The 22,245-nt window shown below is 39.3% G+C and overlaps 5 protein-coding genes across 7 annotated transcripts; 2 read left to right on the forward strand and 3 right to left on the reverse strand.

Moving 5' to 3' along the window:
• Positions 1–65: 65 nt before the first annotated feature.
• On the forward strand, positions 66–3,400 carry LOC129763343 (uncharacterized). Of its 2 annotated transcripts, XM_055762315.1 has the most exons (5): positions 68–356; positions 505–693; positions 1,221–1,359; positions 2,800–3,082; positions 3,140–3,396. In XM_055762315.1, exons 1-5 carry the CDS (start codon positions 189–191, stop codon positions 3,312–3,314), a joined length of 954 nt encoding a protein of 317 aa, XP_055618290.1. In that variant the 5' UTR covers positions 68–188; the 3' UTR covers positions 3,315–3,396. The 2 variants fall into 2 exon arrangements, with proteins under 2 accessions (XP_055618296.1, XP_055618290.1); XM_055762321.1 differs by lacking the exon at positions 505–693 and having other exon boundaries at positions 66–356; positions 3,140–3,400.
• LOC129761703 (myeloblastin-like) lies at positions 3,340–7,717 on the reverse strand. The gene is made up of 2 exons (XM_055759442.1): positions 7,255–7,717; positions 3,340–3,761 (listed from the first exon to the last, which is right to left on the reverse strand). The coding sequence occupies exons 1-2, from the start codon at positions 7,715–7,717 to the stop codon at positions 3,340–3,342; spliced, it is 885 nt and encodes a 294-aa protein (XP_055615417.1).
• Positions 3,770–7,210, reverse strand: LOC129763307 (uncharacterized). 2 transcript variants are annotated; one of them, XM_055762253.1, is made up of 3 exons: positions 6,554–7,210; positions 5,058–6,492; positions 3,770–4,956 (listed from the first exon to the last, which is right to left on the reverse strand). In XM_055762253.1, the coding sequence occupies exons 2-3, from the start codon at positions 6,465–6,467 to the stop codon at positions 4,093–4,095; spliced, it is 2,274 nt and encodes a 757-aa protein (XP_055618228.1). In that variant the 5' UTR covers positions 6,468–6,492; positions 6,554–7,210; the 3' UTR covers positions 3,770–4,092. The 2 variants fall into 2 exon arrangements, with proteins under 2 accessions (XP_055618228.1, XP_055618220.1); XM_055762245.1 differs by having other exon boundaries at positions 5,058–7,210.
• Positions 7,718–7,755: 38 nt separating the features above from the next.
• LOC129763358 (trypsin alpha-3-like) lies at positions 7,756–8,764 on the reverse strand. Its single transcript, XM_055762334.1, has one exon. It carries the CDS (start codon positions 8,731–8,733, stop codon positions 7,807–7,809), a length of 927 nt encoding a protein of 308 aa, XP_055618309.1. The 5' UTR covers positions 8,734–8,764; the 3' UTR covers positions 7,756–7,806.
• Positions 8,765–14,456: 5,692 nt separating this feature from the next.
• LOC129762385 (ubiquitin-conjugating enzyme E2 H) lies at positions 14,457–21,616 on the forward strand. Its single transcript, XM_055760611.1, has 3 exons — positions 14,457–14,893; positions 15,297–15,706; positions 19,530–21,616. Exon 3 carries the CDS (start codon positions 19,608–19,610, stop codon positions 20,154–20,156), a length of 549 nt encoding a protein of 182 aa, XP_055616586.1. The 5' UTR covers positions 14,457–14,893; positions 15,297–15,706; positions 19,530–19,607; the 3' UTR covers positions 20,157–21,616.
• The last annotated feature ends 629 nt before the right edge of the window (positions 21,617–22,245 follow it).

Raw genomic sequence — 22,245 nt, forward strand, 5'->3', positions numbered from 1 at the left:
AAAAATAAACTATTCACTTTTACTTTCAATGAATACCAATACTTTTCTCAAACCTCAAATTGTACTACCAAAAACCACCACAGGGGTTTATCCAAAACTCACATCCCCGATGGCAGAATAATCTTGCTGTTTTCGTGTAAAGTTATTTTCGTTTCTCGCTCACTTTAAAATATTGTTTGATTCCAAAAATGCAAGAGATTTTAAAGATTAACGACAAACACTACATGTTGGACGTTCGGAAAACACCCATTGGCAACCCCGGCGATTCCAATCCTGTGGTGAAATGCAGCATGTTCGATTTGGTACATTTGTGGTGTGAAGTTATTCCCGTGGAAAACTTGGTTGATCGTGAAAAGGTAAACAGAGAGACACTCACCCGGTCCTGTGAGTGACTAATGGTACTCACGTGTAGCTTTTTTGATTTAATGAGCCACTAAATAATTAGGTCATAGTTAGGGTTACCAGAAACCTGCACAATTCAGATTACTTGATATATTCCCATAGAAAACGGATTCCATTATAAAGTATACATCGCAAATAGTTTATGAAACGATACTCGCTCGAAAAGCGGACGACTATAGTTTACAGGACGGTGGAAATGGGAATGGCGAAGTACGCCTCAAGTTGAAGTATTACGTTTCGGGCTACCCTGTCACTTTTACAATGCAGCTTAAACTTGCCACAACAGAGGAGGTGCGCTTAAGAACAAAAATAACAATTCTGATATTGGCGATCTAACGCAAAACGTAAACGATCGGTGAGACATCTGGATTTTGTTTTTGAACTAAAAAAATGATGCTAATCTAACCTAAAACTCCAAAACAAATCACGTATATTTTACTTCCGGGCTTTCCAAGGTAGTTCTCACATGCAGGAATCTTACATTTTTCTACATGTGTTTGATTGTGCTCTCGAATTTCATTCTTTAATTCAACCATTGTCAACATTTTTAGAGTTTTCACTACTGAAAGAGGTAAATAAATAACATGATATATATAAAATTGCGCAGAATTAAATTTCTTACAAATCAAATAATCTTTTATGATTATAACATTGTGATTTATGGAAAGAACTACAAACCTTCCATAAGCTCACATGGCAAAATTTAAAACCATCATCACTTTCACCGCAGCGCCGCCTAGGTGTAGATTTGTACGTTAGATCGCCAATTCCATAGCTCATTTCATTTTAAAAAGACTACATGATTTGAATCCTCCCAGCTTTCCGAATGCGTGATTGTCCCGGTTTGGCGTGCTATGCTGCTTTTTTACGAAGAAAATTGTGCCCTTAAAGAGCTACTTGTTAAAAAAGACATCGAAATCGAGCAGTACAAGGTTGAGGGGGCTGTCTTGCGGAGAAGTATGTACCCGTTTTGACTCATATTCTGAACAGTCTCAAATTTCGAACACTTTGTTTGTAAATGTAAATTTACTGAACTTTATTGTTATAAATGGTTGAATAATGAAAACCCCGACGATTTTTGCGATATACACTTTCGTATAACATAATTTACAGGTATCGATACAACTAGTAGTAAAATGTTTTTGTTGACAGATTCCGTTAAAAACAAGCTTCGTTAGTTTTTCAGATTTTGTAGTTATTTTCACTTTTTGGTTTGATGTTTTCAAGTTAAGCGCTAGAATAGGTAAGAATCTACAATAAATGGTTTAACAATTGATCTTTGAGTAAGCAATCTTCATTAAGGTTAGTATTAGTGTTCGTAATATGAATCATGCTTCGCTGGATGATTCAAATTCCGAAGAATTATTTGCATTTGCATTTTGAAAAATGGATAAAATTTGCCGATTTTTTATGTGTTTACTTTCACATGCACTGACGAAACTAACCATGCAGCATCAATCATAGTAACCCATGAATCAGCAGAAAAACAAAATGACTGCTCTATCAGTCGAACTCTAACCGTGATGGCGAAAACAGTGAAGCTGGGACAACAATCAGCATCAAAAGAAAACCCGGTTCCGGACGGCCGACGACTCTGAGCGGGGAGAAGTTCCAAAGGATGCTGAAGAGGAAGATCGAGGGAAAAGTGGCTACATCGCTGCGTGCGCTTGCCCTGGAAGTCGGCCAAACAGTGAAAAAGTACCTAGCGAACATGGACAAACATATCAGGAAGCGGAAGTTCCGTCCATTGGTTTCGAACTGCAGAAGGATTGGGTGATCTTGTGTCGACATTTAGAAGATCGATCTGATAGTGAAAAAGGGAAAATCTAGTGTGTATTTAATTATTCAATGATCCCTTGATTTGTACACGAATGTGAGATAAGCCGGCCTTGAGTCTCCGCGTTTCAAGCTCGAGCTAGCCAGAGAAAAGAGGTCTTGAGAGCCCATCCCCAATGATCCCCACGGCTTAGATCAGGGATCGAGGGCATTTGAGATTAGCCCTTCTGGTTGATCTAGACGGAGAGTGAGGTACAATAAAAGTCATTCGTTGATTCCCGCAGATTCTGTTGATAAGACCATCCCTGCCACAATATTCCTGTGTATTTGTACTGTTCAGAAGTCAGAGTCAGTGACAAAAATGGTAATAGGAATTTGAGTCAAATCTAATTTGAACTATTGTTTCTGCCATAGAAGGGATTATCAAATCAATTTCATTGTGTTTTAGTAGAGAGAAGACTCTATTGCTTTCAAAAATCAAATTAATCCCGCGAAACAGTACCATTTTGAGTAATGAGACACTATTTATTGATCGACAAAGCTTAAGTGTTCGAAATTTGAGACAAAACGATATATCCGTAGAAACGTAGGAACAGCTTTTCAATGCTCGAACATCTATAGGTCTCGTTGCGACACCGAGGTTCGATGAACAAAGGTTTGCCGACAACTTCTCGTTGTATGCTCCCGACGAAGGAATGAAAGTACACGAGCTGATTAGAAACAAAGACCGCCGAGGGAATCTAATGAAGCTGCTGAAAATCAAGCATAGGGAGCCTCCCGCCGAGACGAGTAGTCCATCTAAATTATCCACCACAAGCAAGAGCATTTCATTTACTTCTTCCCCGACCAAAAAAAGTCCCGGTGGCCGAATCAAGGGAATAGAAGCATTGTATGCAAAACAGAGGTGAATAATATTTATTCGTTGGAAGATACTGAAACGCTAATTTAATGTGATTTTTAGAATTCCTAAGGTAACTGCAACGTCCTCTGTTGCATTAAAAAGACTCCAGCCTGATCTGAGTGAAGAGGATTACAAAGAAACAAAACAACAGGACTGTGATACAGCGAATGATATTGCAAGGGAAATGCATGATACAAAAGGTGCCACAAAAGTCAGAAAAATTACAAAATTGTGAAGAAATAAAAAACAACATTTAAATATTATTTTACATGAGAATTCAAGTGATGTGTAAATATTATTATAACGATGATAACAATATCAATACACTTGTATGATTTCACGGCACTCGCTCGTGCAATTTGAGATTCAATCCACTCGTAGTAGATCCTCACGCTAGCGAATTCGGATATTTGCCCTCCACACTGTTTTGGCTCATTTACTAAAACACCAACCAATGAACCATCACATAGCAGCGGTACTCCAAGATCTCTAAAACAAACTCCAGCGCTCTCATTCTTAGGCTCCGCGCAAATCAATCCATTCGAATAACTTTCGGTATGAATCCTCACGTCCAGCTTCTGCAGCCATTCCAGGGAATCGGAGTTGCTACTGTTCGCTCCCCACCCAGCAATCAGACACATTTTACCCGACTGCTGATCCAGATTGTTCAATACCACCGTTCCAGGGTGTCGACTCAAATTCCGAAAAAAAATTCCCTGATATTCCCTGATTTTCCAGTACTTTTCCAGAAAAATTCCAGATATAGACTAGTGATCAAAATTTTTATTTTAGTTCTGTTTTTTAACAGCTAGTAAGTATCTATGAAGGCTAGAACAAGTAAATTTATGAGCGAATATAATCCAATAAATGAGTTTTTTGTATTTTTTTGTTTGAATTATACAAAGACTGAGAAACGGCGTAAAAGATAGAACATGATTTATTCATGCAGTTCATGAAAGATGCTTAAATACTAATACAGCAGAAAATTTTATTTATTTTGATTCGGATGAGTTTTACAAAACAGTTGATTTCAACAAAGCGATTTTTTCTTGCAAACTTTCGGCTTCCTTCTGTGCGTTTTCCAAAATTTTACTCCGTTTGATCTCTAAAGATTTCGCTTCTGCTTCTCGTTGACGTTTCATCATCTTTGACGCATTTGACGCAAGATCTTCTTTCTTACGGCGTTCCTTGTCTTCTATATAAAGGGAGTGAGAATTTCGAACTCGTTGAATTAGCTGGTTCGAAATTTGTATTGATGCTATCTCTCCAGCGTGAAATACAGCGTCATAAATTTGTCGCTTAGCAACAACCGATTCCTCACGCATGTTTTCAAAAAGACATTCAGCGTTAATGGAAAAGCCCCTCTCAAGGTTGGCGTTTCCATGCGAGAGACAGCAGATCATTTTTACGATGGTAAAAAGTTCCATAAACTCATCCCCCGATAGCAATCCCTTCCAGAAATGGTCCAGTCGTTCATTTTTCCGATCATAGTAGGCAAACTTGTTGCTTTTGTTGCTACCAACTAATTTTAAATATTGTTTCAGTGCCAAGTCTGCTGAAGCTCCACTGATACGACCAAAATCCATCAATATAGTTAAAAGCTTTTCGAATCGTTTTCCAGCCAATTTTTGATCGGAATCAATGACTGAAGGGTCAAGAGAGGATGCGGCTTTCGTCACAGGATACGTCAATGGCGATCGCTTCATAAGCTTTAGAATCAGTGCTTTCAAAAATCCTTTGCATTCCAGACGAAATTGCAGAATTTGTTTTTGGGTCAATTTTGACGAGTTTTTTAAAACTTTTCTTGTTTCAAAACCCAATACAATCTCTTTCATTGGTAAATGATTCTTGGCTTCATTGATCTCTTCTATTGTTACCTGAAAGAAATGAAAACAGTAAATTTTATTCAAATAGCAATAAAATTGCTATTGGATCAATCATTTGATAGAATGAATTATCCACAAGAGATTAAATATACCTGAGTGATGTTCTTTAGCTGATCGATCTGCATGAATCTTCCCAATATACTTCTAGCCATTTGACTCAAATTGTTATACAAAAATGGCACCATGGGATTATCCGTTTGGAACTCGCGCAAAAATGGTTCTACTTCAGCGGCAACGGATTTGAAAAAGGTCAACTTAGCCAACAGTAGAGGATCTTTTAGACACTCAACTACATCGACGTACGAATCTGATTTTGGTTCAATTTTGTCATTCTGAACACCCTCAACGAACTTCCTTATATGAGGAGTAATCTCCACAGCTCTTTGTGCTACGTTAATGTTTTCCAACCATCTGTGAGCGCAAAACTTCAGTGGATACACAGCACTTCCCGAATACGATGTGAATAAAGCGCGTCGTGCTGGAACATCTTTGAAGATGTGATAGATGCCTCGCAGGTACTTCGTAACATTCCATCCAGAGCAGCGAACACCTTCCTTGAATGCACCGTGCAAAATATGCAATCCGCAGCTACCTAAATCCAAGAGCCTTTCTTCTCCATGTTCAAAGTCCATTTTCAGCTCGCGTAAAAATGACCAATTCACGTTGGGACCATCCATCGACACCTGAAGAAGCTTGTTTAAAGGGATATTTCCCAGGCCTTCTTTAAAAGCTGCATGTAAATCTGTTGCTCGAGATCGTCCCAAGAACATTGAGGTCATGTAACGAGTTACCACCTCCTTCTTTTCTTCATCCCAAAATCTGACATTTAGATCCATTTGCTGCTTTTTTGTAGTCTTATTTAAGGACTCGTCAAAACCAACGACAATGCAGTTTGTATTATGCAGAGTTTTATCGAGCTCAGATTTATAATAGGGGGCAATGCCAAACAGCATCATGTAGCTCATTTTATCACGGCCTAGTTGAACCTTCTCAGCAATCTGGCTATCATGAAACATTGTTCTCAATACTACCATGTCCTTTTCAGCTGTGCGGAGTGATTTGTGACACATAACTGTTTCCAAACACCACAGGATCTCAGCTTTGATGGTATCGTTTTTCAGCATGAATTTATCGATAGTTTTCGAAGGAGGTAGAATGCTCGCAGAGGAAACTGAAGGAATCGCAACAGTAGGTACTGATTCCACAGGTGGATGATCATTTCTAGCACAACTGAATCCGATATTCTTGGAAGTGCCTGGTTCGAACGTTTGGTGTGAATCACTCATTAGATATTTGAAAATATTTCCGGCTGTGGTTCGTTGACTATGCTTCTTTGATTTCATATGACTTTTGAGAGCCTGTTTGCCCATGTTGCTGAGAACTATTTCACAGGAACATACAGAACAGTATGCGCATCCTAGCTTAGTGTCAATTCGTTTCAACCATGATGAAAACTCCGGGTCATGCAACCAAACGCCTTGGAACGTGGTTTTGCTTGCCATTTCGAACTAAGTTCTACTGGATTTCCTATGATAAAGATAATAATTATCAGTAAAAAAGGTCACTGTAAATTGTCAGTACACTACACCTTCGCTTCAGTTGATAGTCGGGGAAGAATGCCAGACAACCTTATGATTTTATCGTACCTCTCTGCTAAAATAATGAATAAATTATTTTACTGTATTCACCGATTATAAAATTGGCTCACCCACCTCAACTTTAACACAAAGCGAGCATCAACAATCACTTCCATTAAATGAAATTCAAACTTAAATTTTTGCAGTTCTGTTTCTGCCTACGAGCACCAACAGTCGCTTCCGTTGAACGAAATTCAAACTTAAATTCTTGCAGTTCTATTTCTTCTTACGCAAACACATCTTTCAAATGGTCGAAAAAACAGCCCCGTGACATCGCCTATCTTACTGGCTGTGCTCGGAAAGCGCAAATATATCAGCTGTCAGTTGCATTCAACAATTGTCAAACTGGTGCTCGAGATGATGGTATCTGATAAATAACGGCTTAACACGGAGTTGGCAAAAACTGCACGAAAGTAAAAGACTTCTACTTTCGCGCCATTTTCACAGACAAAAACAAACAACATACACTGAAGTAAATGTACACATAAAACCTGGAAGGCTAAAAACTTTTATATTTTATATCCAACGAATTTCATTTTTCCCTGATTGTGGTAAAATTCCCTGATTTTCCCTGATTTTCCCTGACCATATTTGAATTCCCTGATATTCCCTGATTTTCAAGGATTTTCAAGGTAGTCGACACCCTGCGTTCGAACATTTACCAATTCTTGTTTCAGCCTCAAGAAGGCAAGACTCGCTTTGTAATGAACCCAAAATTGCTTTGGTTCCACCACGATAGCCCCGCTACTGTTCGTTCTGGATGTAATCCCCAATACAAGACGCAACTCCTCGGGAAATCTCAGTCCACTGCCGTTCAACACACAGCTGGCACTAGTGAGCACATCTCTTGGCGAAACCAAAACTCCGGTACAGAAGAAACCCTCCCCAAAGCCGCCAACGAGTTCACGCGTCACTAGCCGAATCGAAACAATGTACGGAAAATCACTCTGTGCAGCATTGCTGCCCGCAGTAATGCGCGACAATCTTGAAGTGATTGGATCTAAATGGTCTAAACTATGATTGAGCGAAAGAAGGCCAACTAGTGAAAGGATGAAAGTTAGTCTCATTTCGGCGAGTTCCTTCCACACAAATGTGGCACAAGCATTTTGTGGCATTTTAGTGAGCACCAAGTGCACAAAATATATACTCAGTGTTATCTTGCTCAGACTGATAACAGATAGCAGTTGTAGTTTATTTATTTTTATTATCTCAACGCAAGAGAACACATCAACGATACCATAATTATCCCAAACTGTATAACTGCATTGGCTGCGGCCCCAGGATTATTACCTCCTGGAGTGTTACCACCAGGCGTACCTCCACCAGAGTTGTTTCCTCCCGGATTGCTCCCATCGGCTTGGGTTCGATTGTTAATCCACTGCAAATGTGCCGCTGTGTCTGTGAAGATTGACGTTTCATTCAGCCGACCACAACCGCCCACGATTGAGAGCACCCCCTGAAGGAACGATCCGCAAACCATAGGTGCGCCCAGATCTCCCGTACAAGCTCCACGACCTGCCTGCAAATCACCCGCGCAAATCATATCGGCTTTAAGCGAGACACCTCCACCCGTACGGACGCAATGTGATGAATTTTTCGCTTGCATACGGAAGTCTATCCGTTGGAGCGTCGTCGCCGGTTTGCCATTCAGTACATTCGAGCCCCAACCGCACACGGAACAGGTCTGATTCACTGCCGGACTCGCTGATCCAAGTCGCACTGGAGCGAGCACTGACGAACTTTGTACCGTTGAGTTCAGACGCAGCACAGCGATATCATTGCCCAGAGTGTTGGGTTTGAACGAAGAGTGGGGCCAAACGTTACGCACTGTGCGAACTGTTGAGCCCGTAACATTGTTTGAGTTTACGATGGTCCCCAGCACTACCTGGAACTCCGAAGCGTTTCGGACGACGTTTCCACTGTACACACACTGGGCTGCTGTCAGAACATCTTGGTTGGAAACGAGGGCACCGTTACAGTGGAAATCCTTTCCAACCAATCGAATGGCGACCGTGTGTGGACAAACGTTGCCGGTGGCATTCGCTCCGCCGACGATCCGAGATTCGTCGGCCCACGCGGTTGAAACAAAGCAGAGCAGCGTAATGACTAGCATCACAACTGAGGAGCACATGATTATTCCTGATTGGGACTCGTCTACTGAATGTAAGCCGTGAACAATGGTTTGTTTTAACATGGTTTCAAGTACTTATCAAACCTATCGCTATCTTATCAACCAACATATCGATTTGCTCAAGTGGGAGTGAAATGCGTGAGCTAGGAGTCTGTAAATTTCAAAAAGGATCGCCGCTACGTGAGTGCTCTTCAGCCAAACCAACGAATGAAACGCTATCGTTGCATTTATCCAATAATCTAGATAATATTTCTAAAGCTCTGCGAATGAATTAAGGTGTACCATATGGGTTTTAACGCTTATCTCGATTATCATTAGGGGTTATTTGTTTAGTCATTATCCGATACAACCCTGGAAGTAAACTTTAATTTATGTCCCAATGTACCAATCTTTATTTAAATGTTAAAATTTGAATGAAAATGTTTACAATAATTCATTCGTCAATAAATTTTCCGATATTTACACTGAAACTCTTCATTATAATATAAAATATTTATCAGACACAATTTTCGTTCATTTTTTTTTTCAGAATTTCCAAACAACTCCTTGTCATATTGTTGATTTTCAAACAGCATGGACAAACACGGACACTGCGAGTCGTTCCCCTACTATGCTGTCCGTGCGTACCTAAGTTGTGCCGGTGAATGAGACAAGTTTTAAGCCTTATTTTGCTTTCTCACAGACACCATGCGCCTGAAGCTATGCAATCTTTTCATATCAATACACTACGAGTAAGGTTCGATGTTGTACGTCCTGGCATAGTCTAACCGACACGAGTGTCGTTCGACGTTGTACGCGAGAGGCTTAATCTTAATCTATCATATAAATTACATATTTAATACAGAAAAAAAAATTCATTCATAATTTTCATATTAAAAATTTGTTATATATTATTATATAATATTTCCACATGAAAAACCTTTATCATATTTGCCTCACTAATTAGAAGTCGAACCGTGTATACCGTCAACGCGATTTACACCATTTTTATGAGTCGTTTTTTTCAATTGCACTTGCTACAGCGAACCTTGAATTACACCAGATCGTCATGAAGGCTTTCAACGCAAATCCAGGACGTTCGGACGTCCTAGGTCATCGAGATCACATCAAAGGAGACAGAATTCCTCTTCGAGAGCAACCTTTTGTTGGTGTCGCAGTTAGTATAATTTCTTCCAATTTAGCTGTTACTAGTCGGTTGGTTAGCATAGTATTGGTTGAGAGATGCACATGTCAAAACCGCATTTTTTCATAGCTTTATTTATAGAACTCAATGATGCATTTTCAAATGCTCCCTCAATATCAAGAAAAGTTGTAAGTGAGATTTATTTAGCGTCAAAAGACTGCTGTTTTTGAAATTGATATATGAAATGCTGTTTCAGCTGATTTATTTGCTTGGTAGACATGATTTCCAGCCATGGGAGTAAATATAACACGTGAAGTTCGTGCTAACTACAGTGGAACCTCGATTATCCGCGAACGGATGATCCGCGGTGCGAACTATTCCGCGGATAATCGGGGTTCTACTGTATTAGTATTTTACTCACATCATTTTTATTATTAGTTGAAGAAGGTGACTCTGATCTGACCCCCCCCCCCCCCCAAATTACAACAGCCGTTCAACATATAAAAGTCTTGTTAAATAAGGGGAAAACAAAGACCAAATAGGAAGGCTCTTTTTTCGATGCTTTCAAAAACGGTGGTCTTCAACATGAAAATAAGTGACTAGCGGAAATCGAATAAGATCTTGTTTTGAGTTCTGGTTTGCTGGTACTGGCTCTGGATAACCAAATTAATGTTAGGAGGTCTTCGTAGCCTACTTGGTTGCGTGTCCGCTACTAAAGGTGGCCGTACACTGTTTGCCCGGAGGTCAAATATTTGATATATTTTGACAGATAAAGTTTGATTTGATATTTGTACAAACACTATTTTGTTTGCCACTCTTAAATATTCAACAGTGTTAAACAATGTCAAACACCGAACATGGATAAAATCGACTGAAATATTCAAGTAACCTAACCATGTACCGACAGGTTCGAAGAACAGACTAAAAAAGTATTCGAGGCATCCAAAAATTGAATATTTGCTTGTTGTGTATTGTGTAGCATATATTTGATCAGTACACGTCGACCAAATTTTATCTGTCAAAAAGAGTCAAATATTTGGCTTCGGTCAATCAGTGTATGAGCACCATAAGCGAACGATAATGAGCTCATACTCAGGGACCTCACCTCAACTGACCATCTTTGGGCTATATTCTAGCTACTACATCCACGCAACTATCATCATGTGTTGGTGATCACTTCACATACGATATGCTGCATCGGTATTTGGTGCTATAAATAACACAACAATGGAAGCCTCATATCAACAATTTCGCTGTGAACAGTCCATTTGTGAAATTCGAACAATATGAATATTCTTACACCTAAAAATGGCTACTGTGTACTATACAACAAAAATTATCTCAAGATAAAAATGTACACGCGTAAATTCGGCTCTATTCCAGCTGAATTGTTAAATGTGCCTAATAAAATAAGCAGATGGGATAAAAAAACACCTCGATATTGGTATTGATTGAAATTATTTGAACAGCACAAACCAAATATCGTATTCGGATGCCATTTTGAAAACGAAGATGGTGGCATCCGGTTCATTGTAAACGACCTTAAAAGACCGAAAATGAAGATAGTGGAGTGGAAAGAAAGATCGTTGAACGATGTTTTATAGCTGTTACACAGATACGATCCGTTGCTGTTGAAATCCACGGGTAAGAGAACTCGAAAAAAGGTGACACGCAAGGGAAATAAAAGTGACGTAGGAAAGACATACGTTTGTCAAGATGAATACAATATTCAGATGAACACTTGTCTATTGAATGAACATCATGCCGAGGGGTGTACAGATATACGAGAATAGAGGTATATATTTGGACATATTATTTCGAAATATCACTTAACAATCGTGTTAGAACGAAATGGTGTTATCAAAAGAGCACATGCGCAAAACGGATACGGAATCAGAAACGGACATGGAAACGCTCAAAGCCAACGCTGAACGTTCAACGATCAACGGCCTATACGAAAACACAAACGTCTACACACGGAACAAAAAAAAAGGTCTGTTCAAGACCACATGCTTTGTACTACAGGTAACATGCTGGGTCATGCGTATAGATTCAAATTAGTTGTCAAAAAAAATCCAATAGAAATGTAATAAGGAGGAGAAAAAAGTGTTACTATTCTTATAAAAATTCACTACATAGAGAGAGTATTTTTATTAAAGGCAAAAATAATTATTTTTTATAAAAATGGACGAAGTACAAGGCCCTAAATTGACATCTAAACTTAATTGTAATTTATTAATTTTTTCTCGTTTTCATGTTTTTATGATTCTGAACACTAGAATTACATTTTTTGAACTTTTTCTTCAATCAAAAAACTAAAAAATACAAATTTCACAAATTACAACATTCATTCAAATTCTGGTTCAGTCAAAAAGGTAAACAAATAAAGCCCAAGACAATTTTTATTATAAAATGAGACCTAGACTATCAATTTGAGGTGAAATAGATATATATTTGTTGTGAAATAAACAAAGAAAATCAACGTTTACTTAAGGTATCCGCCTTTAGCATCCTTCCCCTATTTATCCGCGTTGACGGCGGAATGGTGTCGACATCTGGATACGACATTAGTTTGTCTGAGGCCAACTATTCTCTATCAGATTAGTCGGCCCTAAAACAGTTAAAAATTTACCTACTAGAAATACGTTGTTCTGACCCTAATTTGAACTATTTTCTATGAATTTTCAAATATACTTATAAATAATACTTACCATTATAATATACAATTATATTTGGACACAATTTTTGTATGATATTTTTTCACTACTTGCAAGCAAAAGTAGTTTTAATTTACATGGAGTACTAATTTGATTCGGGAAAAATAATTTTCATTCATAATTTTTATTTTAAAGGTGTGTCCATTTCTTCTGCAAACCCATATTGTCATGCCTACTCCCCCATTTCGTAATACGAAGCTCAATGCCTTCAACGCGGATACAACGCTGAAATGAGTTACACTCGATGAGGTACATATCGACTGTTTGTTTTTTAACAGATGATCGGTTCAACGTTGATTCAACATACACCCTAAACATGGTCGAAATGATTCATAATAAACTACATTTATTGTTGATACATTTTTTTTTATTATTAATTATTATCATTCCCATTACCATCTTTTGGCTAATAAACAATAAATAAAATTATTTATACTCATTTGCAAGCAATTGCCATCAGATTCAAAATTCCATCCCTTCCACTTCGACGCGGCTCTGGTTCTTAAAAAGTCTCTCCTCCACCACGAGCCAATCGATGATACCATCTTGGGGCGAGAACCAGTGGCGGAATTCGTCTTCGTCGAACGCCGCTTCCCGTATTTTGCGGGCGTTTGCGTATCGTCCGGCAGTTTATAGTTTGATCATTCTCTGCATCGTCATGTTCCGTGAGAGATGAGAAAATTTAATCTGCAAAAATTTGATCATTAAGCTAATGTGTGAAAAATGTCTCAAGCAAAACCAAATTTACCTCAACCAGCTTCATCGGGTTTATAGCGACAAAAAGCGAGCGGTTTTGGAAACACAACACCAGCCGTATGGATCGCTTGAAATATCTCAGTACGATTCATCCTTCTGGTAATCTCTCGAATTAATATTGGAGCCAAAAGTTTCGAGCGCAATGTTTTCAACAAATACATTATTTTCGCGGTTGCCAGAATGACAATCGTCAAACTATATACAGAACACTATATAGTAAAATGTACCAATCGTTGGTACTGATGTGCATTGCATCTGACATCCATTTTACATACGATTAGTAATTCGTACAAAGAATATGTACATTCTACCAATGTTTGCATTACCAAAGATTTGGTAGCTTCTTTTCGTAAGGGTTTTTCTGGGTGTATGAACATGAGGGAATGAAAATTGCACATGGAAATATCACTTTTCATCCGTCTTTTTCAACGTGATTTCACAAATACTCACTGCACACTATCACATTAGCCCCATATTCAGCGGGAACTCTAAAAAATGTACGTTTTTAATTAATAAATTACTTCCTGAAAATAGCATTTTCACATGGATGCGGTGGGCAATCAAAGATAAACACAACGACTGACGTCACTATTTGAGAAATAGTTATAGTAGCGCATGCTATGTTGCTCAAAACCCTACCATCTTCATTACCTTTTTCCAGTACATTGAGTCACACTGTGTATTCAACGCTCGAGTGACGTAATTCACGGTGACCCCCAACCAAAATAGCTGCGACCCTCCGCGAAACCCAAGGCGCCTAGAAGTATATCCTAAGGTGGGCCAACTTGCTAAAACGACTCTTCAGCCATCTTGGAAGTCTACTGTGTTTTGTTTGTAAACAATACACAATACGCTAGTGGCGAAGCTCGCTCGTGATCAGTCTGTCTCTTTCACGCTACAAGCAAATAATTCCCCTTCTGCTTTCTTCCGTACTGTTTTCATATACCGCTCCCCTAACCAACTTAGTGACGAAACGGCCTCACCTAGTACCATAGACCCGTCTTGCGCGAAACATGAGACTGAGTTCCTTCCCATATGCGGAACGGTTCGAACGGTTCTCGTGAGTGCGTTGTGTTGTTATTTGATTCAGTCTCATCTCGCCCTCTCTTTCTAGCGTTGGGACGTGCAAAACTTTTGCTTTTCATCACACAGTCCATCTCGGTGCTTGTTTTGGTAATATGGTGCTGCTAAACGTGTAAAGCACCCAATAAACTCAAAAGTTTAGTTTTGGCTGTTGGTTGTGTGTTGCTGCTAGAGAGACAACCATCGAGCTTCGAGGGTTCGTTCGTCAGTGTGTGATTCGAGTGGAAAGAAGAGCAGTCGCGAGAGCAGTGAATCGCCACTGCTTTTCTTAATTTTTTATGTTGCGTTTCTCAACCGAACTGATTGACGAAGAAGACGACAGTAGCGAAGACAGCAGGCAGTAGTGTGCAGCCGAGTTGTTACGAGCGAGGTGGGGGAGATAATTTTTCAGCTGTTTTCATCTTGCTGCTGGCGACTGACGACAGCTAGTGGCAACGTAGTAGGCGAGGTTAAGGATTTGGATTTACGACGGAAGTGGCTGGTAAGTGCAACGTAACTGCTCTTGCTGAGGGTGGTCAAGTGAACTTCCGCTTCGAATTTTTCGATTCATTTTATCGAAAATCATATTTTTTCCTTCATGTATATTTTTCTCGTAACTCATTCGAACAAAGAGCGAGTGAAAGAGCTGGCTCGACAGCATGGGAGAGCGAGAGAACGATAGGCTGTGTTTCTGCGTAGCGATGAAAAAGAAGTAAAGTTTGATCAAGAGAAAAACATAGCAGTGCTATCAGATCGTCAGAGGATAAGGATTAGTTGAAGGTTGTTTACTGCAGACCACAGATAAGCAAAATCACACGCGAGACGCGATAAGCGTCTCAGATGATAGTTGGGTTGTTTTGAAAACAATAATTAGTTACAATTTATTGCGTTCTTTCGATCCGCAGATGGGAACACCTTCATGATCGGCAGCACTGTGCGGAAGCAGAATTGGCCCTGCCGCTCACTCTCTGGGTAGAGCGTGTGTTGTTTTCGTGCGCAGAAGGGAAACTCTATAAGCATATTGCTATTGTGTGTTTTGTGGGGACAACAACAACGACGACGACTTCGCGACGACGTACGCGAGGAGGAAACAGGACGGTGGACGGGCAGCCCTGGTGCACCAAAACTAACACAGTCGTAGGAGTTACGACCTAAAGTTGAAAACCAAACTGTTCATTTAACAAAAAGGAATAGGAGCAACAGCAGCAGCTGAGAGAGTATAACAACAGCAGCAGTGGCAGCAGTCAAGTGTGGAGACGAGCAAAATAATAACAGCAAAGAGACATACTCGCTCCTACTTGGGCCAGGAATACAGGTATAATCTTTGTTTTCTATTGCTGTTGATTGATTGAGGGACGCGAAGCGCGACCACTGCTGCTGCTATGTTTAATTGTTTTCGTTCCGAGTGGCCCTGTGCGTGTGGGGATCGTTTCGATTGTGATACAACGCACGAAGTGCCATCAGGTTCAGGTTCACGTCTATTTCAGCGAGGCGAAGATTACTTAATCTGAATTGGTTGTTAGGTAAATGTTTGACGATTGTTTGAGTTTGAGCTTGAGCTTTCTAGTAGACAAGACAAAATGTGTTTTCTGATGGACTGCTCACAGGGGTTGCATGTTTCCACCCTTCGTGTCGACTCACTTTGTGTGATGCTAGATAGTTTATCTATCCCCAGATTGGTGGTGAATTTGTTCGATTGCTGTTACGGCGCCTGTAGCCACATGCTGGGTGATGCTTTACTATCATTGTCTGGAAATGCTGCGCAGTTATTCTTTGTTTGGGTGTTTACCAAACTGATATCTGGTTTGCTTCACCACAACTGTCTTTGTTACCAGCATTCCTGTGATAATTCTAGTTTTTTATGGGTATTCTGAGCAACATTGCTTACTTTGAAACAAACAGCAATCAGCGCTTGAATTGCTAATAATGATTTAATTTCGGTTTACAATATTACTAGTGATTCTTAGTGATAGAAATCAACTCATTTTCGTGAAAATATGTGTTAATTTCGAAGATTTCATCAGCATATCATAATACAGTGTTCGTTCGGTAACTGGGCGAGGAAGGAAATCCAGTTATCGACATTCGCTTGCTAACTGGACCGGCCAATTGAAGTAGAGGGAAACATCAAAGATTTGTTTGATTCGCATTTATCGTAAAATTGAATTAACTGGAAGTTTTGTTATGAGTGCGACAACATGTATGATAATTTTAATTTTGGAAAAATATGTGTCATGCTGAAATAATGTCAATTTTTATAGCATCTCAAGTCTTCAAATTGAGGATGACGTCAATTGTTTATGAATTGCTGCTTTTGGCCACTGTTAAAAAGCTGTTCAATTAAAGCTGGTCCAGTTATCGAACGAGTACTGTACCACGAACCCGTGGATAGATAGAATTATATTGCTGTCAGTCATCCAGCTAGCGACTAAACGTCAGTGAGGCTTTCCAAATAGCCTTTCTCAAGACCGAGAGTTTAGTTTAATTTTCTTAATTGGTCTTTTTCAAGACTAGAGGCGATTTTTTTTTATTCCATTTATTTATTTTAGGCTCATTAGCATTTTAGCTGTAACAGAGCCGAATTTTAATCGTGTACATGTCACATGGTTATCACATCTATAATTAGCACATTACACAGTTGCCATTTTCCAGTATTCCTTCTATACCATTGCATATGGTACATTTACACAGTAGCCATTTAGGCGTAAGAGTATTCTTTCTGTTCTTCCATTATCCAGTTAGACCACCGGGCAACGGAGACAGTTGATTGATCATTGTTGAGTTATTTATAGAACAGCAGCCCGATGTGTCTTGCAGAGCAGAGCAGTTGTATGGATGAATCGATCTTATTTCGACCGTGGATCGATCTCCATCGCTGATGATTGTTGCGTGGACGTAGTTATTCTGTAACAACACAAAGATGGTCAAATGAGGGCCCTGAGTTTTGAGAACTCACGATCGATCGCTTACTAAGTGAACGCGCAACCAATGTGGCTACGGAGACCCCCATAGAGGCGAATGTATCGAGGAATTTTAAAGCATTCTAATTCAAATCGTGATCATCATTATTTAAATCACTGTCTCGCACCAGCACAGCTGCCATACATATGAAACACCAATTTCTGCAGTACTCGAGAATAAATCAAGTAAATGAAACCAAATTTGGCATGTGGAGGTTCTAGGGTGCAATAAATGTTTTAACGGTGGTTAGATACTCCTCCCCCCTCTGTAAGGGGAAGCTGCCATACAAATGAAACACAAATTTCTGCATTACTCGAGAATTAATCAAGCAAATGAAAGCAAGTTAGGCATGTGGAGGTTTTAGGGTGCACTGTTTCTATGGTGGTTGGACACTTCACCCCCTCTCTAAGGGGGGGGCTGCCATGCAAATGGAACACAAATGTTTGTATTACTCGATCAAGTAAATGAAACCAAATTAGGTATATGGAGGTTCTAGGGCGCAATAAATGTTTTCACGGTGGTTAGACACTCCACCCCCCTCTGTAAGGGGCGGCTGCCATACAAATGAAACACACATTTCTGCATTACTAGAGAATTAATCAAACAATACAAATGAAGTATACATTTCCGCATAATTTAAGAACTAATAAGCAAACGGAACAAAATTTGGCATGTGGAGGTTTATGGGGAAGAAACATTTCTAAGGTGGTTCGACACTCCTCCCCGTTCTCTAATGGAAGAAGAGGGGAGCGATCTGTCTTTATTCTATCATATTTTTTGTATCAAATATTTAATTCATGTAACGGAGAAACATGTTACTTGCAAGTGGTCGAAAAATCTTGAACAAGAATTGTGTCTGAAAATAATTTGATATTATAATGATAAGATTTGGTAGAAGCGATCAAATAAGAAGAGCAGAAGATCGAAGTAAAGGTAAATTCAACGGGGTCGATTAGAAGATCAATCAATGAACAGTTCTGCGATTGGACCCATGAACTTGCTCATAGTAAGAAAACGTGAATGTTTGAAGGTATTGATAACAAAAAACAAATTTTGGGCGGGACGAAGTTTGCCGGGTCAGCTAGTGACTAATGAATCGTGAATGACTTGACTTATTGGTGATTTTTTTACGAGTGATCAATGAATTTTCGTGAATTCGAGCATTGTTCCCGGATTACAAGTCAAAGTTCAGCGTCTTTCAAGCCGGATATGCGTTTTCTATGTTCCCTGCCTAACACGCGTTTGTTGCCCATCTGAAAGGTTGAGTACCGCTGTTTTAGAGTATGCTTGGATTCGGAACCCTGCACATAAGTTGTCCAAAATCAAGATATTCATTACCATATGACCAGTTATGATTGCCACTGATTTTTTTTAAGGCCATCCATATTGTCCATGTTGTCTATCTTTATTACAACTCTGTTTTAGACAATCACAATTTCAACTCATGACTCATCTGCTAGTGGTGAAGTTGAAAAGTGCACACCTCAGGCTCGGTGCATGCTTATCTTCGGAATGGAAGGGTCTTAGAGAAGGTCTTTGCTTGGCTTTACGAGAAACATGCATAGAAGTGCTGGTCATGTTCTGATTTTAATTTTAGACACTGGTAAGTAAATTCACAGTCAAGCCGGAAGCACAATTATTGAGTAAGAATTATTGAGAGTATTGATAAAACAATTCGGAACGAATAGAGATTTTTTGAGCTCAATCGCTTTGGAATCTAGATTGAATTCGATTAATATAGAGCAGGGGTTCTCCAAGTGGTCGATATCGACCCCTTGGGGTCAATATCAGTTTCCTAGGGGTCAATGAGATCTAAAGATCGACCCCTACTAATTAACATAAGTTCATATTTGAAACTATAAAGATACTACGTAAGTTGTGTTACGTGAACCAACTTGTTATAAGAATGACTAATATAATAGTAGAGAGTATTGTTTTTGTAATTTGTATTAATAATTATTAATTACACCTGATATTTACTGAATTTTATGTCTATTTATTGATGAGAAGATTACATCAAGTGGCTATAGGGGTCGATTGTGTCACTTCAATCTGGAAAAGGGGTCTCTGGCCAAAATAGTTTGAGAATCCCTGATATAGAGAGATATGAGAGCCAATTAAGTTTTTAAATGTGAAGACATCAGATTAATCGTGTTGCTCACATTTCTCACTTTCAGACAACCGGGCGTTAGTTGTGCTGGGTAAGCGTGTGCCAAAGCTCACACCTGTCATCTTTCCCCACCCCCAGCAGCAAAATGTCATCCCCCAGCGCAGGCAAGCGTCGGATGGACACCGATGTGATCAAGCTGATCGAGAGCAAGCATGAGGTGACGATTCTCGGCGGACTGAACGAATTCTGCGTGAAATTTTTCGGTCCCCGAGGGACACCCTACGAGGGTGGCGTGTGGAAGGTTCGCGTTCACCTGCCAGAGCACTATCCCTTCAAGTCGCCGAGCATCGGCTTCATGAACAAGATTTACCATCCCAACATCGACGAAGTGTCCGGCACCGTCTGCCTGGATGTGATCAATCAAGCGTGGACTGCGCTGTACGATCTGTCCAACATCTTCGAGTCGTTCTTGCCCCAGCTGTTGACCTACCCCAATCCGGTTGATCCGCTGAATGGGGATGCTGCCGCAATGTACCTCCACAAGCCGGAGGATTACAAGAAGAAGGTCGCGGACTACGTCCGGCGGTACGCCACCGAGGAGGCACTGCGTGACCAGGAACCTGCCGAAAGTTCCGACAGCGAGTCCAGTATGTCCGATTTCAGTGAAGATGAAGCGCAAGACATGGAGTTATAACAACGGCTAGCCTCGATTATAACCAATTATTATTATTAAACAGAAAAACAGAGAAGATTTAGGGAGGTAAATGAACTCTTTTTATTAAACTAAATGTTTACAAGTAGGCAACCCCAACAGGTAAGTGACCCCCGACACCGAATACACATTCACACTGACAGAGAGGGCACAGAAAACTACCAAACAGAGTGATTTAAATAGTACCAAATCCAGTTACATTGTGTAAGGAAAATTTTGAACGAGAGCTAGTGAAGTTCCGTGGGAGGTGAAACCATTCTACACATCCTGGCTACCCCTCTGCTCTCTCACACCAACTAAATTTAGCTGATTGAATCGTTCGGACCCGTTTGCCCAATCAACACCATGTACACACACAAACACACAGACACACGACAGTAAGTACTAATTACCATCTATTATAATGTAGATTCATAGTAAAACTAACCTGTCCGGGAACCAGTAAAAAAGCGTGTAACACTAGTGATTGAACAAATTAAGTTTATTTCTAATTGTCGTTTTTGCAAGTTCTCTGAATTTCATGATCGTTGGTTGTCCTTCTGGAACTAACCCACAGCGAGTCTCTTTTTGCGTTGAATGATGTTTTGTCTCTTCGTAACACTATATATATATTAACATAACTTTATAAGAAACAGAGAAAAAAAAATTAAAACTCTCATTTTGGTCCTTCTCTTCCCGTCATTTTCCGTCTTTTTCCTTGAAAACACTTTTATTCTTCTCCTCCCGGGTGGGTGGTTTTTGCGCGGGAGGAGTTTGTTTATTACTGATTAAAACTTATTGATAATATATAGTAGGGCGAAATAAGAAATAATTATATTAAAGATAATGATTAATATAAAACAAAAACAAAACGAAACAAGAGTAACGCAAAAATCAGAAAATTGTGGAAAAAATGTAGCGTTTAAGTAAGTGATGTTTGTAATTTCGATGAATGAGAAAAATATTCTTTGAGGAATAAAAAAAATCGAATATATTTGAACATATTAATAAAACTGTGAGATGAAAAAATAAAGCTTGACTCATTTGGAATCCACAATCACAAAACACGTTGTATCTCGGGATTGTTTAAGGGTACAAAAACTGTTTTATATCAAAATGCACACAATTAATTGTTCTTAAAAAAGTCACAGGAGGGTTGTGTCCGAGACACGACCGCATAGTTGACGTAGGATTCCGTTAGGATATCTGTTGATGTTGGATATGTTTAAAGAATTACATCGTTAAACTCTTTGATAGTGATCCGGTGGCCCTGAAAAGAGCCGTTTTGTTTGGTTGTTGGGTATTGTTGGTTCACTCCACCAGTGTTTACCGAGTGATGATGACAGAAGGATGGTAAACAGTCGTTGGATAGTGCGTATCAGATAAAAGATACTATCAGATGTGATACTAGACGAGATGCCTCCTGTGTTATGTATGGATGAAATAAAGAGAAAAAAAACTCACCAATGTAATATAAAATAATTACCAATACCGAACACAATTATCAATTTTTCTCATCAGTAAAAACATGTTTCTTTAATATAGAGAAAACATATTTGAAATGGAAAGGTAATTTTCTTTTATAATTTTTACTTTCTGGGTGTTTATTCAACCCAATGCGAATTTTAACTGGACTAACAACACCTAATTCTATATGTAGAGCATATGGGAAATCACTTTTTCTAATATTTCATCACTTTTCCAATCTTTCTCGATGTATAAACTGTCCTTGGGTGAAAACGAACACAACAAAACCGACAGCTTAAACCAAACCATCCGTTCTCGAGCGGGAGCACACCTTGGTTTGTTTTTATGAAAATTGAAATAAATCGTTTTTAATATCAAGTCATTTCACAACTGCTACCATATAGAATTTTACACTTATACTTGTGCTAAATTTTTCACAATACACGATCGGTCATTAATATGACATTCCACGAAGCAACCAACTTTAAAGCTTCAAATTTAAATTTTATTTGCTAGAATTAATCGTATCACTCACCTTACTTGCAATATAAAAATGCCCCGACTTGCATATATTTGCAATGCCAATTTCCCTCGGGCACCTTGGTTGGTCTCTGTTAGGCGGCTC

This window comes from Toxorhynchites rutilus, chromosome 1 (genome assembly GCF_029784135.1).
Source record: "Toxorhynchites rutilus septentrionalis strain SRP chromosome 1, ASM2978413v1, whole genome shotgun sequence".
NCBI classification, from domain to species: domain Eukaryota; kingdom Metazoa; phylum Arthropoda; class Insecta; order Diptera; family Culicidae; genus Toxorhynchites; species Toxorhynchites rutilus.

What these genes read in the sequence shown, in the direction of transcription:
- LOC129763307 (XM_055762253.1), bottom strand. Translation starts at nt 6,467, where the DNA reads ATGGCAAGCAAAACCACGTTCCAAGGCGTTTGGTTGCATGACCCGGAG. An exon ending in AGCTAAAGAACATCACTCAG is followed by an intron (nt 4,957 to 5,057) that starts GTATATTTAATC and finishes CATTTCTTTCAG; the next exon opens with GTAACAATAGAAGAGATCAA.
- LOC129761703 (XM_055759442.1), bottom strand. Translation starts at nt 7,717, where the DNA reads ATGCCACAAAATGCTTGTGCCACATTTGTGTGGAAGGAACTCGCCGAA. An exon ending in ACAAGAATTGGTAAATGTTC is followed by an intron (nt 3,762 to 7,254) that starts GAACGCAGGGTG and finishes GTCGACACCCTG; the next exon opens with GAACGGTGGTATTGAACAAT.
- LOC129762385 (XM_055760611.1), top strand. Translation starts at nt 19,608, where the DNA reads ATGTCATCCCCCAGCGCAGGCAAGCGTCGGATGGACACCGATGTGATC.
- LOC129763343 (XM_055762315.1), top strand. Translation starts at nt 189, where the DNA reads ATGCAAGAGATTTTAAAGATTAACGACAAACACTACATGTTGGACGTT. An exon ending in GGGGGCTGTCTTGCGGAGAA is followed by an intron (nt 1,360 to 2,799) that starts GTATGTACCCGT and finishes GAACATCTATAG; the next exon opens with GTCTCGTTGCGACACCGAGG. An exon ending in GCATTGTATGCAAAACAGAG is followed by an intron (nt 3,083 to 3,139) that starts GTGAATAATATT and finishes TGTGATTTTTAG; the next exon opens with AATTCCTAAGGTAACTGCAA.
- LOC129763358 (XM_055762334.1), bottom strand. Translation starts at nt 8,733, where the DNA reads ATGTGCTCCTCAGTTGTGATGCTAGTCATTACGCTGCTCTGCTTTGTT.